At 42.8% G+C, this 15738-nt stretch overlaps 1 protein-coding gene across 1 annotated transcript in view; it reads left to right on the forward strand.

Moving 5' to 3' along the window:
• LMNTD2 (lamin tail domain containing 2) overlaps positions 1-15738 on the forward strand; it is a 44583-nt gene that overhangs the window by 28279 nt on the left and 566 nt on the right. Inside the window, 6 exon segments of the mRNA XM_081168328.1 lie at positions 2904-3018; positions 6199-6394; positions 7537-7656; positions 8621-8811; positions 9719-9867; positions 11745-11827. Coding sequence (XP_081024454.1) covers positions 2904-3018; positions 6199-6394; positions 7537-7656; positions 8621-8811; positions 9719-9867; positions 11745-11827 — 854 coding nt within the window.

The following is a 15738-nucleotide window of genomic DNA, read 5'->3' on the forward strand; positions in this document are numbered from 1 at the left end:
TGTAACAGTGTCATTGCCACAATTATGACAGAATGTGAGCCTCTTACACCCCTTCCTCACACAACTGCTGCCCACCTGGGGTTGGCCAGTTGTGCCTTGATTAGCCATTAGTCTCCCCCACCACTTCCCTATGAGCTCACAGCCCTTTCCCCAGACAAGAAGAAATCTGGGGATGCTCAATTAAATATTGGATCTCCAGAACCTAGAATAAGCCACCCTGCATCACTTACAGTTCACTCAGAGAGTAAAGCAAACCCATAGCTCCCTACATCTGCCAGAGAACAGATTAACTTTATGGTCTTTAACAACCCCGATCCTAGACTCCTGAAGCAGGAACCCAAACATTCTAGGCACATGGAGAATTACAAGAATCATTGATACTGGCAAACACATGCACCTCTGACCCCACTAACTAAATCACAAAGCTTTATAAAGAACAGGAGGGGAGATGACAAATAGACAAAGCAGTTTAAAAGAAAAGAGCACTGTGGCTCAGAGCTATGTAGGTTGACCTAAGCAACAACAGGCTTCTCAGTCTACTCACAAGTAACAGAACATAGATGATCAGTTGCAGGTCCTCCCCACCTCCCCCATGAGCAGTAAGGGACAACATGAATTCCTGATGAAGGGGTGGGGGGCAAAGGCTTGCCTTCAACAACTCACTCTTATGAACTCTATACCCCACCATTTGTTGCCATTCAGTGACCAATCAGCCATGTCATGTTTTGCAGGTAAAAAGAAAATCTACACCTTTGGGGGAATAATAGAATGCAAGGGTCAGAGGAAACTAGTTATAGTATATAGTTTAACAAACTAGTGTTAGTATAACTAACTAGTGTTAGTTAATGCCAGTATTTCCCACCACCTCATTGAGCTTCCCCCTTTTGAGGCTATGACTACAATCCTATACACACTTACTTGGGAGTAGGTCTCACGGAACTCCATTGGGCATACTTCTGAGTGGACATTCATAGGACTGCATTGTTTATTTCCCATGTCCGTGGATGACTTTCCTGCAGTAAAATAAAACTTATGGATGAATCATCATCATGCTATAGGAGCACAATCCTGCAAACAAGTAATTATGGAAGAATAACAGAATTTCCTTTCTATGTGGTGAGAGTTCTCTGTAAAACAAAATACATATTTACTCTTTAGCTATGCTATTCACCAGTATTCTTACAGGAACACAAACCAAAAGCCCTAAAGCTTCCACCCTATGCTCATAACCCACCAAGCATGGGGTTAGGCCTGGTCAGGCTGGCAGAGGCAACCTTCCCTTTTGCCATGACAAAAGAAAACTATTGCAAAGCTGGCTGGTTACTCCTTCTCTGTCCCCATGGTCTTCTAAAGCATAATGAGCACTGTTTTACCTCCAAAGTTCCCTTGCCTGTCCCTGCTGACACATAAAATCTTTTCTCAAGCCCTCCATGGAATTGATAACATGGACACCATACTGAGATGCTTGAAAGCTTCCCTTCTTTTCCCCTTCCTTTCTCCTGGCCCAGCGCCACCTAGTGGTCCTTGTGTTCATACAGCTACCCCACACCATATGTTGTTGCCTCCTCTTGTCCCTCCTTCTCTCAAGACCGTTTCCTCTTTAGGCTATGGATCCCTAGCCTGACTTCTCCAGCCCCTTCCTTAAACTACTTTTCTCTGGACCTTGTGTCCTTCCCTACACTTCCTGAGAGAATCTCTTCCTACATGAGCATTTTCATCTGCCCTGCCTGCAGCCTTCCCTATGTCGGTCCTTACAGCAGTCTGATCCTGGACTCATGAACATTTGGCCTTTCACTTGTGTCAAAGAAGGTGTACAACAAATAATCTTGTAGCATCTTCAAGACTAACACGTCCATAATGGCGTAAGCTTTGGGGACTAAAGTCCACAATTGTATGCCATTATCTGTCTGTTAGGTTTTTAAAAAAGCAATTATTCTCCTCTCCTCCCCGATAACATGGCAAGCAAAACAAACTAGAGCCTAGTGCTGGCACATTCTTTCTGAGCAACTAAACTATTTTAACTTTTCATAGCACAGTGACTCAGCCAGTGGCTGAACAGGTGTATTGATTGATTAAGTGAGGTAATTCCCGTTTTCAGTTAGATAAATTATCCAATACATATGACATGAAGGTAACAGTTGTTGTTTTTTTAAACTCTACAATGTTCATAAGTTATTAAAAATTAGTATTCATGATCCCACCTGGTACGGACACAGGAGACTTTGGAATTCCCTCCCTAGTGAAGCTAGACTGCTTCCCGCCTTGTTGTCCTTCCACCAGCAGGACTTTTTTGTTTCAACAGGCTTTTGGGTACGGACTGCTTTTTATGAAACGGCTATTGCCGTGTTGTTTTCATTGTAATTATTTGTACGGGTTTTTTTTATACATGTTATATATGTATATAGTTTTACTATCAATGTTTAATTGCTTTTTAATGATTGTTCTTTTTCATGTTTTTAGCGGTTCTCATTTTTATATGTAAGCAGCCTTGTGTTCCGTCAGGGGGAAAAGGCGTGTCTAAATAAATAAACAAATATTCATAAATACAGATAATTTATTTGTATAATGTATTTATTTATTATTGGATTTACATCCCACCTTTCAGCCAAAGCACCCAAGGCAGCTGATAAGTTTAAAACATAAAGTGATATGTAAGAGAGAACAAAGAGACTTCTCTCAGACCCACTGAGGGTCATATCCGGAGCTAATGGCCTGGGCTCTGTGGCCTGGGCTTCTCATCTGCCTTCCCCCAGGGCACACAGGCCTTTTCTAATGCAGCTAATATCACCACAGTGTAATGTCTGACTTTCAGCTACAGTGTTTTTCCCTGGAAGTTTTCATTAGTTTTTCATTAGTTTTCATTCATATGCCATATGAGTATATTATGTTTCAACTTTCGAAAGCTCCTTCCCTGGATCGTTGGAGCCTTGCACAGTCTCGTCTCACTCTTGGACAGCTGTCAGAGGAAGAAATGCACACTCACATTTTGACCTGCCCCTTCATAGAAGAATGCAGGAGGTGAGTACCTTCAGAGCTCAACTCTGGTGTGAGAAGCCTCTGCCTTGCAGTTTCACCGGACTTAAGGAGAGACTCCTGCATGCTTTCTGTTACTTTCCATTCTGAAGCAAACATTTTTCCTTCCTCCTGGATGGTCTGTACGCTACTCCACTGTGTGTGAGATTCTCAATAAAAGCTCAGTCAGTAAAAGACAGGGTGCACCCACCCAGTAGCAACCCAGTTGCCTACCTGGCTTTCCAATTTTGAGTTCACTGCTGGTAAAGAAGATGGGGAGGGGTGAGGTGGCAGGGATGTTGGCGCAGTGTGGGCACAGTGGAGGGAGTGTTTGATGGGCTCCACCAGTGCCGGTACACCGCCGAACTCCCTGCCACCTTTTCCCTCTTAAGTTACTGGCAGCAGCCTCTGCCATGGGAAGCCAGATGACCAATGCCAACCTAGGCTGCTGTGCCCTGCTGACCACTCCTGGCTAAACCTGTGTCCACCTTTTCACTGAAAGCTGCACCCAGCGGCCACCCACCCCATCCTCTCATAGTGCAATAGTAGTTCTGCCTTCAAATGAGGAGATAAGCTTTTTCAGAGCAGGGAGCAAAGACCTTTCTTTGCAGGTTTCACTTGGCACGCTTTGGGACAACAGTGCAGAACAAGCAACCCACTTTCAGCTTTTTAGTGTTTGCTGTCCCACTTCGGAGCGCTTTTTGAGGCCCTGTATCATTCATCAGTTTGCCCATCCTTTTGTGTAGTGCTCCTTTTCTGAGACAATGTTCTGGCCCTACCTGCTGTCCACCACTGATCAACATGAAGGAGGCCCTCAGCAATGCAGGGTAGGCAGTGGCGTAGCATGGGGGGTGCAGGGGGGGCCGGCCGCACCAGGCACAACATCTGGGGGTTAGGGTTAGGGGGTGCAAATCCACGGGTTAGGGGGCGCAAATTACTTGCCTTGCCCCGGGTGCTGACAACCCACACTACGCCACTGAGGGTAGGGTCCACCCCTGAGGCACCCTCCGCCATTCTGTCAGACAGGTGTCTGGTGGATCCGGAGCTGCCAAAGAATCGTAAGTTATAAAGACCCAGAGAAGCAAAGTTGGGAAGAAGTTGGGCTTTTCACATTATGTGGATAACTGTGTGCTTAAAAGCATCAGCCATCTAGACTTACAAGTCCACTACAGTGGTACCTCGGGATGCGAACGGGATCCATTCTGGAGCCCCGTTCGCATCCTGAACAGAACGTAAGACGCGACTGCATGCCTGTGCATGTGCGGGTCGCATTTTGCCGCTTCCGTGCATGCACGTGATGTCATTTTGACCGTCTGTGCATACGCGAGAGTCGAAACCCGGACGTAAGCGCTCCGTTACTTCCGGGTCACCATGGAGCACAACCCGAAAATACTTATCCTGAAGCATATTTATCCCGAGGTATGACTGTACTAGCACCTCCAGCATCACCTTAAACTCACAAAGCACCAACCCACTCTGTAACCACTTTGTGTAGTGTGCAAACATCTGCTCAGCTCATGACTACATGTCCCCACGCATGTGTGCACACATGCACACACACACACGCACACAGAGCCAACATCCTGCCAACGATCCCGTCATGTTTACCACACAAACCTCATTGCTTAAGGAATAGCTGTTAGAATCACTTCACCTCAGATGAAGTGACTTTCCCAGACCACTTCCCTCTCACATCCGCTCTAAATCCATGTGCTTTAATTACCTTCTTATGTGCCTCCCCCCCCCCCCAACTTTTTGGCTTTTAACCTCCCCAGTTGGCTTCTTATTTTTTATTGCTTTTACCATCCTCCTGGAATATGTAATGGAAGTGGAGCGAATATGATCTCTGACAGGATGTGCTATTTTGCCTGTTCATCTGTGACACAGCTTCTTGTCAGGCTTTTCTGCTCCTCCTCCACAGACCTGGTATTCACTAGGAAATTGCAAATGGCCAATCTGCATATGGCAAATATTTAATAATATTGGAAGTATAATAAAAATATTTCTGTTGAAGATAAACATGTATATCTGTAGTTAACCCAAGAAACTATAGCTGTTTATACTCTATACCTTAAAAGCACATTCAAAGCACAGTCTTTTCCTCAAAGAATTCTGGGCACTGTAGTTTACCCCTCACAGAGTTACAATTCAAATCCACATGTTAACAAACAGCAGTGCCCATAATTCTTTGAGGAGAAAAATGTTCTTCGAATGTGCTTTGAAGGCATAGAGTGTACGTAATCTAGACTTTGTATAGATGTGGTCTCTCCCACCCCCACCCCCAAATATAGTTTACCCCAGGATTGTCAGGGTGGTGCTCATGGGTGCAGTTGCACATGCAGAGGCATTCACTGGTTCTCAGAGGCTTGCTTCCCCTGCTGAAATTAGGCTTGTGAAAAGCATTTTGTTGCAGCCAATAGAAAGATTACAGAGTGTGCTTGGCCATTGTGTGCATGTAGTGCTCATGACAGTTTGTCCAATTTGCAAATGCACCCATGAGCAAGAAAAGGTTGGTGATCCGTGCTTTGCCCTAAATGATCCTTTTCTAATTCTACTATGTTTCCAGACAATTCACAACTGTCTCAGCTGCTACTACTCTTGTAGCTTCAGACCGCCATTTTCCTTATACTGGAAACTAAGTGCAGTGGAACTTTGGTTTTTGAACGTAATCCATTCTGGAAGACATTCAACTTCCGAAACGTTCAAAAACTGAAGCATGCATTTCTGGAAGCATTTACTAATGGAAAATTCAATATGGAAGCCGTGTGGCACATTTGACTTCTGAAAAGCGTTCGAAAAGCAAAGCAGTTACTTTCAGGTTTTTGGCATTCGAAAACTGAAACAACTGACTTCCAAGATGTTCAGAAACCAAACTTCCACTGTACAAGAGTTACAGATGACTAAGTTGGTCTCTGACAAGACTTGTTCTCTTCACAATTGCCTGTGCTTCTCTCAGTTGACTTCTAACCCGCCACCTGTCTGGATTTTCACTTTTTGAAATATGGCAGCCCTAGATACCTCCCCTCTCCCATATCTCTTACCTTACTTCTTTTGTCTGCCTTACACTTTAAGAACCCCAGGAGTATTCCATCACAGGCCCATAAGTAGCATAGCTCATACCAATTGTTTCTAAATCAGTCACACCTAACCCATCTTTTTTCTCCTCTTCCCACTTTCTTCCCCTAGATGCCATATTGGTTCAGGACCATTAAGGATTGTGAGTGTACATAATACGGGCAAATTTGTCCGAATCTTCAATACATTATTGAACAAGGAAATAGATTTAAGTGGCTACATCATCCAGCAGTGGGTTAAAGACTTCCCAGTGTCTATCTATCGTTTCCCGAATGGCACCATTCTGCCTGCACAGCATCACATCACAGTAAGCAGCAGGGACCCCTCCTGCTTCCCATTCCTGAGTGTGATATAGATATACAAACCGTATTTTTCCATGTATAAGACGCCCCCATGTATAAACCACCTCCTATTTTGGGGGACTAAATTTAAAGAAAATGAGGGGAGATGGCCCAAAGTTGTTGAGCTTTTTTAAGGGGGAATTGCACTCATGCCATCAAAATCACCCCAGCAAATCCATTGCTGGGGGTTGGCAAAGTGGGCATCCACTCACCCCACGCCACTGAGGGCGGGAAGCTTCCTAGAGCACGGCCACCAACCAACTGGCTGGTGTGCACAGCTTCCCCTCCACGCAGCTGGCTGGCAGCTCGCAACTCCCCCCCCCCCCAATATCCATGTAAAGGACAATCCCAGTTTTCTGACATGATTTTTGAGTCAAAAAACCTCGTCTAATACATGGAAATTACGGTATATAAGATATTATCTTGCTGAACAATAATTTAATGCCACAGGTAGTCCAAAACATTTTGCTTCAGACAGATGACATCAATATGAACTGAAAGTTAGCCCACTGGATTTAAGAACTCTAAAAAGTTATTTTTGCTATAAAATTTTTCTATATCCTAAAAAAAGTTGAGTTTGAGCAAAGAAAGAAAGAAGGAATCAGTTGTCTCTATCTGAAATATTTCTAAATTGTACTGTGCGCTTATGGGTACTAAAATATTTTTAAAAAGCAAAATGGTTGTATGGGAAGTGTTGCTGCTTTCCCAGAAATGTTTAATTCTGACCAACAAAACAGAATGTATTTCTACCAGCATTACAGGGAAATAATAGACTATATATGGGTGGAATTTAACATCGTGCTAACACAATTGCTCCATCAGCACAAGCATTTATGTTTGCCAGACCAGGTTTTTTTTAAAAGCAGATTTCCTGACTGCACAGGAATTTAATGAGCAAAGCCAAAAGGGATTAACAAATTAGTAGTAGTTTTCTGGACTAGTTCACTTACTGGATCTCCTTTTCATTCCAAATTGTCTTTCCAAGTAGCTTTTCTCCCCATGAGGTCTGCAAAAACAGGGCACCAGGCTACAGTTACAGATGAAAATGGGAGGTACTGTAGGTCATACATTAATGTTGTGTCTCATCCATTTGCACTATATTTTATAGGTGTGGGCTGCAGGGGCCAACCTTGCTCATGAGCAAGCTTCAAACATGCCACTAAGCAGGCAACATTTTTTCAGAACGGGTCCAGAATGCACGACCTGCCTCTGTGACTACCATGGCCAGGTGAATTGCTTTGTTTAATAGTCTGGAGGGGAAGGGATGTACAGTGTGTTATAATTTTCTGAGTTTTAAAAATTAAAAAGGGGGAAAGGCCCAAAAGGTTGACCATCCTAAGGTAATGATAGCCAACGTGGGACCCCCTCCCCCGATGTTGTTGGGTTACACCACTAGACATGATGGTTGGGGTTGATGGGAATCGTAGTCCAACAACACCTGCAGGGCACCACATTGGCTATCCATGACGTAGGGTGGCATTGTATCAGAGTAAACTTAAGCATAGATTTGTAATATGAAACAGTATTTGAGTGTGGTGGAGCTCATGAATATACATGAAATGGCTGTTATGCACACTGTAAACAGTGAGATGTTTATGTGAACCCAAAGTGTGCCTTGGGGTTGGTTTCTGTTGAATGAGGTCACCAAAGACCTATGGCATTTCTGTGACTTAAGGTGTTGTTTACATGGCGAGTGAAGCTGCAATTGGTTTCCCACATCCAGGGAACAGTGTATCTCTGTGTGTTTATTTTGTGTGTCAGTTATAGTACCCCTGCCCCGAAGAGAACATCATGTGCAGCCACCAAATGGCATCACAGCTTGTTTGGAGAAGAGCATTAGTAGTTATAAGCCAGCAGCTAAATATTAATGGCCACTTCTAAAATTTTGAATAAATGAATATAAACCTAAGTATGTGATCCTAGATTGTAATTTCTGGATCAACAGCTGATACACATTTATGGCTGTTGGGAATGAAGGACATGCTAAAGGACTTGCATGCCCTGAGGGGAAAGCAGAAGAGGGAATGTCTACCATCCACTTCTGAATAGATCCTGAGAGAATCCGTCCTTTTCTCATGCATTGATATAACAAATTGTCAACTACCATGGGAGCATTGAAAAGCAGTACTGTATTATATAAATGTTGAAATCTGGTGAATAACTTTATTTTCCTTTCACTTTCATCTTCTAAGATTATCTCACAATATAGAGGTCCTCAGCACTTCATGGCAGCTGCAGATGCCTATAGCGATAATGTGGACCTTTCAGTGGACAAATTTCCCCTCAGTGAAGATGATGAAACTTTTGAGTCCTTGCCTTCGAGGCCAGACGTAGCTTTGTCCCAACGAATTCTTAGAACTTCAGGCATCTTGGTAAACAAAAGGTAGAGATTCAATCTAGGAGTGTGCTGGTGAAAAACAGGTAGAAGGAATGGAGTACAGTCAGTATCATGCAATGGTTTGCACATAACACTAAGCCATGGTTTATTAAACCATAGCTTAGTGTTATGCATGACCCCTTTTGAGCCACTTAACTATAGTTTGCTTACTGCATACAAACCACAAGCTGAATTCATTATTTGTTATTGGCTCACAAATCCTGGTTTATTTTATATGTTTGGTGTTATATGTGAACCTAGCACCTTTCCTTAACCATGGCTTGTTTGACACTCCCTGTCTTCTATAAATTCACAAAACTAGAAAGGCATGAGGCAAGATTAGCTCAAAAACCAAACAAATGTTGGAGAAACAAGTCGTGTTTTGTTTGATTGTCTGTAAGGCAACTTGTGGTTAACTCACGTTTTGTTAAACAAAGCATGGTTTAAAACAAACTATGGTTTAGTGTTAAGTGCAAATCATAACATTACTATCACACTGCTAACATCAAACTCATGCCCTCTGAAGACTGTGGCTCTGAATCTTTAGATGCCAGCACCGATTTTTAGAACAGTGCAGTCTTGAAAGGTTTGATCTGCCATTTTAATTCAAAATGGCATCCAGTTGTATCCAAAGAGACGAAAACCTGCTCCATGATCTCAGGAAGCATTATGCAAAATTATGACAGAGGTGTCCAAGAGGTGTCCAAATGTGCAGTGTACAAACAACTTTCCAAAATATAAAGTCGATCAGGTTGATCACTTTCAGTGCCCAGATGCACCAGTGTGAAGTGTTTGCAGCTGCCCTGCAGCTGTTTGAAATGGATAGTGTTGGTTGCAAGGAGCTGATGCTTATTCCGACTCTTTTAACAGGGTGAGCTTCCTCTTGGGTCAATCTTCTTTCTTTCCTGTTCAGGTTCCATGGACACTTTTCTTTTGATTCTGCACAAAGTAGCAAAATGCTGCTTAGTCGTGCCACAGGTATCAGGACGAAAATCAGTGATGCAAGCAGCGAAACTTCCAGCTTATATTCAGTTTCCTCAAAAAGTTTGCTTTCACCCATGGGTATGTAAGTCAACTCTGTTTTAACCATATCTGTTGTTAAATATATGGTAATCTGTGTACTGCTATGTGCATTAAGGAAGAATTTTGTGCAATATTTGTCAAAATAAATAAAAAATAATTTTAGAAGCATAGCTTAATTCAATGTTTTCATAACTGAAACTAACTACACGTCACACGCAAACCGATGGTATGGATCCCTGATGCTTTCTTAAAAAAAGAAGGAAAAATAGCTCTAGGAGGGAATGTTTTGATCAGAGCATCAGCAAAGATAGGTTGCTTGCTTAGCTCTTTCCTGTCCATCATTTCTCAGCTCTGTATCACCGTCTAAGCAGTTCCCCACTCCCATTCCCTGCTGCTTTGGAAGACAAATGTGAAGCACAAAAAGGGTAGATACTGAAAGAGAGAAGCATTCCCTCTTTTTGTCCTCCCTACTCTGTTCACATTACTTATTCCCCCCTCCAAAGTTTTATTCATTTCAGAATGGTGTTGGGCCTCCATTTGGTGTGTGTACACATACCATATAGTTAGCCCCTTAGGACAATTCTACACTAGGGACCTAAATACAGTGGTGCCTCGGGTTAAGAACTTAATTCGTCCCAGAGGTCCATTCTTAACCTGAAACTGTTCTTAACCTGAGGTACCACTTTAGCTAATGGGGCCTCCTGCTGCCGCCGCACGATTTCTTTTCTCATCCTGAAGCAAAGTTCTTAACCCGAGGTACTATTTCTGGGTTAGTCGAGACTGTAACCTGAAGCGTCTGTAACCCGAGGTACCACTGTATGGGTAATAAAAATGTTCCCCCTCCCACCTAATATCCTGGAAGCTGAATGGATGGAGGACAGAAATCTCTCAACACCTCACAAAACACAGCCTCAGGTTCATTTAGTGTAGATGTACACCAAGAAACAATACCAGTGTGCAGTGAGCAATCTAATTACAGTACCTAAATCTGTGGTCATGGGCACAGTGGCACCCTTGAGGATTTCCCCTGGTGCCCACAAAATCATTGAGCACCCTATTCACTGCCTCCTTGACATGACATGACATGGCAAAGGTGGGTACCCCCCCCCCCCAAAGTACATAGAGCTGAAGGAGGAAATTTCAAAGAGTGACACTCTTTCCTACTTTCTCGTTCAGTGCAATGTGTTTTTCATGTCTCAGACTGGCAGCGGAGCAATGAAGAGGAAGGAAAGGGGCATGAACTGGAAGACAGCAGAGGAAAGGGAAGTGGCAGGAGGCAGAATGAGAAAGTGAAGTGCCATATGGGATGAGGGCCAGTGAAGGCTGCAGTCTGGGAAGGAGATGGGGAGTGTCCCAAGGGCCACATAGAGGCACCCAGAGAGCCACATTTGGCCTCTGGGTGTGAGGTTTCCTGCCCCTGCTCTGAATGATTTAGGTCAAGGTTACCTGAAGCACCCTTATTTTACTGTTAGATATTGTTTTCTAATTGGAAATTGTAAACAACTTTGTGGAAGAAGTTACTCAAAAAGTAGGATATACATTTTTAAATGAACAAGCATGGCCATGTCTCCCTCCCCCATCATTTGATGGTACCAAACACATGAACATGTTCTCCCCACCAACATTCCCAGTTGCTCTGTTCTTCCTGCAGTGTGTGGAATCATGTGCTAAGAAGTTAAATGAGGTGTGTGGTAAGACAGGGATAAATTGTGAGCCCTACTTGCTATTGTGTGAGTTCCAAAACACATTGTGCTCAGCCATTGCTCTGTGGGTCTAGATAAAGGTGTTCAATTGTTTATGATTCTTCTAAAGTGGGTGTTTTAGACACCATCTTCAGTTTAGATTAAATTGCAAAGTGCATGTGGGGGCAAATTTTAGTGCTAATAAGGCACTCTGCTTTTACTGTTCTTTGGCAGAAAAGAATAGCGGTTCTTCAACCAGCGAGGGAGATTTTGCTTTTCAGACAGGGCAGCCTCAAATTATGGAACCTGAAGCTAGAGTAAGTATGTTCATTAGTAACAAATACATGGAGAGGTTAGTGGCCTCCCCAGAGTCGTACTGTAAATGCTGTGTAAATGCTCTGAGCCCAAGGTTGCTGGATAATCAGACATTAGAATAAAGAAACAGGAAACAGAGGTTTCCTTCTCCAAAGCATAGTACAAGTACAACTAGCGGAAAGTGTCCGGTGCTGTGTGGGAATTCTAAGAAACCCAAACATATTGTGATTTTTAAATGGATAGTATGATTTGTGAGTATGGCTGCTGTGCATGCCCCCCCCCCACCGATGCAGGGCTCAATGCATCCAATGGTATCCAAACGTAGACAAAAAATACCTCTTCCACCTTAGGAAATCTCATCTGCAACTATCACTATGCCCTCTTGATTCAAAATTGTGTCTAGCCTCCAAACATAGAGCAGGATGACCATCTCCATCTTGGAACCAAATTGGGGAACAATAACTTCAAGTCATCCAAATTGGCATAGTTTGGACTCATGATGCTTAATTGGGCAAAGTGACACCAAATTGGGCAACAATATCTTCAGGGGTGTCCACATTGGCACCGTTTGGACCCATAACCAAAACTGAGTGAAGTCACATCAAAGTCACATTTTGGTCCACCATCTTGATTCAAAATAGCACCAAGCATCAAAACATAGATGAAGTTCGCTGCTTCCCCCCTCAGGAACTCTCAATCTGAGTTGGCCAATATCTTCAGAGGCATCCACATTGGCACAAGTTGGCCTGTCATGCCAAATTTGCTAAATAGTGAAATGATATATTCCGAGGTGTCCAAATTGGTGCAGGTTGGACACATCACACCAAAAACTGGACAACGACATGCCCAAGTCACATTTCAGTCTGCCATCTTGATTCAAAATGGCAGTCGGTTGCTGCCCCCACTTCAGCAGCCCTCATGTAGAGTTTGAAATAAGCATAGTTTGGACCTGTCCCACCAAAAATTGGGCCGTCACACTAAAGACATGTTTCAGTCTGCCAACGTCCAATCAATGGCAGCCGATGTCAAACATTAATGAAGACTACCACCCCCACTTTAGGAACCCTCATGGCAAATTTGTAAACAATATCTTGAGAGGCATCACAACGTATAGGAAACTTTCCAAAATATACAGAAGATAAATTAGTACCAAAACATTTTTTTGAAATAAAGAATAAAAAATAAAAGAGCACTATAGCATGTCACACCACAATGCTATAATGCTTTAAAAAAATTTTTTTAAAGCATTCTGGCCATTGGCATTTTTGCAGCAGGGTTAATGGCAATGACCAGAAAGCTTTTTATTTCTTATTTTTAGACAGCATTATGGTGTTAAGCACGCTAACATTATTTTAAAAAAAAAGCTGGAAAAAGTTTAGCCCTAGTTAGGAGATCAATTAAATAACATAAACAGGGTGATAAAAAGTACCTACCGCAAAGGTTATGGTGAATGTATGCAGAGTTTTGACAAGTTCACCTGCACGATAGATCTCTGCCCATCTAATACCCGCCTCTTTAAACAGACAGAAGTAGCACCAAGGGCAAGTACACCTAGTGAGACTGTGCTCTTAATTTTTTTGGGAGGGGGGGAAACAGACTTTCTACAGCCTGAGAAATGATGGAAGAACCAAAAAGGGATGGTGTTGGGTAGATTCCTCATAAAAAGGGAGTGAATGAAACATAGCTTAGTATAGACTGTGGAATCATCCAGGGGTTCCTTTATATAACAGAGTTGGAGGAGCAGGGGTTAGTTTAGCTATCTGTATAAAAGCTCCTTTAGACCAGGATGATTTGAAGAAACAATAGGCTGTAGGAGTAAATCCAAAGCTTGTAGGTGGCAGACAGAGGGAGAATCTAGCTCAAGGAGAATAAGTACTTCTGTTCTGCTAACCTGCAAGGGTTGGATGTTTTAGAAGGAACATCTGGACCTTTTCCAATCCCCATCCTTTGTTTAGCTCTAATCCAGGATAAACTGATAATATAGGAAAGTCCCAAGAGAAAGAATAGGAGAAATAGAAGGAAGAGTACATGGTGGCTGGGTGAATACCTAAGTCTCAACATTGACTCACCGGGCACTTCAGCTGGAAAGCCCTCTTTTGTGCTAAATTAGAAATCTATTTTCTTTACCTCGTGCTTGCTTAGATACATATCAATGTGTCTACTTAAATAACAATTTCACAGTGCGCAGCAAATCCCATTAACTCCAAAAAAGATTGTAAAGAACCAGTGGTTATTGCATAGCGTGAGGATAGCAGCGCTACAAGATGACAGCATTTTAACTAGACCCAGGGACTGTTCTAAGGTTAATATGAGTAGAATGGGCAACGGCAGAAGAACAAAGATGCTGGCCCTTATAAACAGCCCCTGCCCCCTAAGTGCCAGTGCCAGACTATGATTATGGAAAAACACACAGAAAGAGCCACAGTGATTGCTGCTCATGCAAATGCAGTCCTGGAACTGTTTTACATTAAAGGGCAGGAAATATTATAAAATAAGTACATGCATGCATTCTGGGTTGTAGCCAACTAAGTTTTACTCAGAGTAGACACACTGAAATTAATGGACACAAGAGTCATGCTTCTTACTTTCAATTGGTCAACTCTGAGTAGGTAGGACTAGCATTGGATACCTTGGGTTCACATCATGTGAGGGATCAGTTATTATTATTTTGTGATTACACAAGTAAAAAGTATCCTAGCTGAACCCGCTATAATTTCAAGTCTTCCTACACACCTGCCAGTTCCAAGTTATTAATTCATTAGGTCGGTGTTGATGTCTGAAATTATGACTTGCTGTAGCATCCATCTGCAGCAGAGGAAGAGGCGCCTCCCAAAGTCTTGCACATTTTCAGGCCTTGAGTAATTTCCTTTATTTAAAGATGAGGCTTCCTGCTATTACATTCTGTCATTTATGTAGCCCCACAAGTCACATTAAAACCAATGTAAAAAAAAACCTTGCATATAATGTGCCTTTTCCAGGAACCTTGAAAATTAGATGAACAGAGAGGCTGTTTGGCAGACCTTATATTAGGGAAAAAATGTTACTGCTAATCCTTAGTTGAGGAATTAAATTGCTCTACTTCCCTGTCTCCCCCTGCACAACCAGTTAGTATTTTAGTAGAATTAAGGTGGCAATTTTTTCAAAGGCAAATAAATAAATAAATAAATGGCATTTAGATTCCTAACTTCTAGTGAGTTAAGTAGATGTTTTTGCTCTAGCTTGTGTCACAGGTCTGTTGTGCGACTTTGACAAATATGTTCCTCTTTTCTCTGCCAAATTTGAAAAAGGAGAAATCTTTATTCTCTTTTGGGCAGAGGTCTTGGATATATTTAAGAGTGGGAAAGGCATTGATACTTTCAACACTTCCACAAAAGGGCAGATGTTAATAGATTTCACTGCCGCTAACACATCATACATATGGAGCATTCATCCTATAATAACAGGTTCTGGACTATGCTTGCTGATTTGAGTAGTATGCTATGCTAAGGTAAAGGTAAAGGACCCCTGGACAGTTAAGTCCAGTCAAAGGTGACTATGGGGTACAGCACTCATCTCACTTCAGGCTGAAAGAGTAGGCATTTGTCCACAGACAGCTTTCCAGGTCATGGGCCAGCATGACTAAACTGCTACTGGTGCAACGGAACACTATGACGGAAGCACAGAAACGGCATTGCAGCGGACATGGGTGGTGCTGTGGTCTAAACTTACTGAGCCTCTTGGACTTGCCAATCAGAAGGTTGGCGGTTTGAATCCCTGGGACGGGGTGAGCTCACATTGCTCTGTCCCAGCTTCTGCCAACCTAGCAGTTCGAAGCACACCAGTGCAAGTAGATAAATGGTACCGCTGCGGTGGGAAGGGTATGCTGTACTAAAACCACATCCGGGTAACATAAGTGTGCTCTCTCTCTCTGTGT

Source organism: Podarcis bocagei (assembly GCF_964188305.1).
Source record: "Podarcis bocagei genome assembly, chromosome: 1".
Classification (NCBI taxonomy): Eukaryota; Metazoa; Chordata; class Lepidosauria; order Squamata; family Lacertidae; genus Podarcis; species Podarcis bocagei.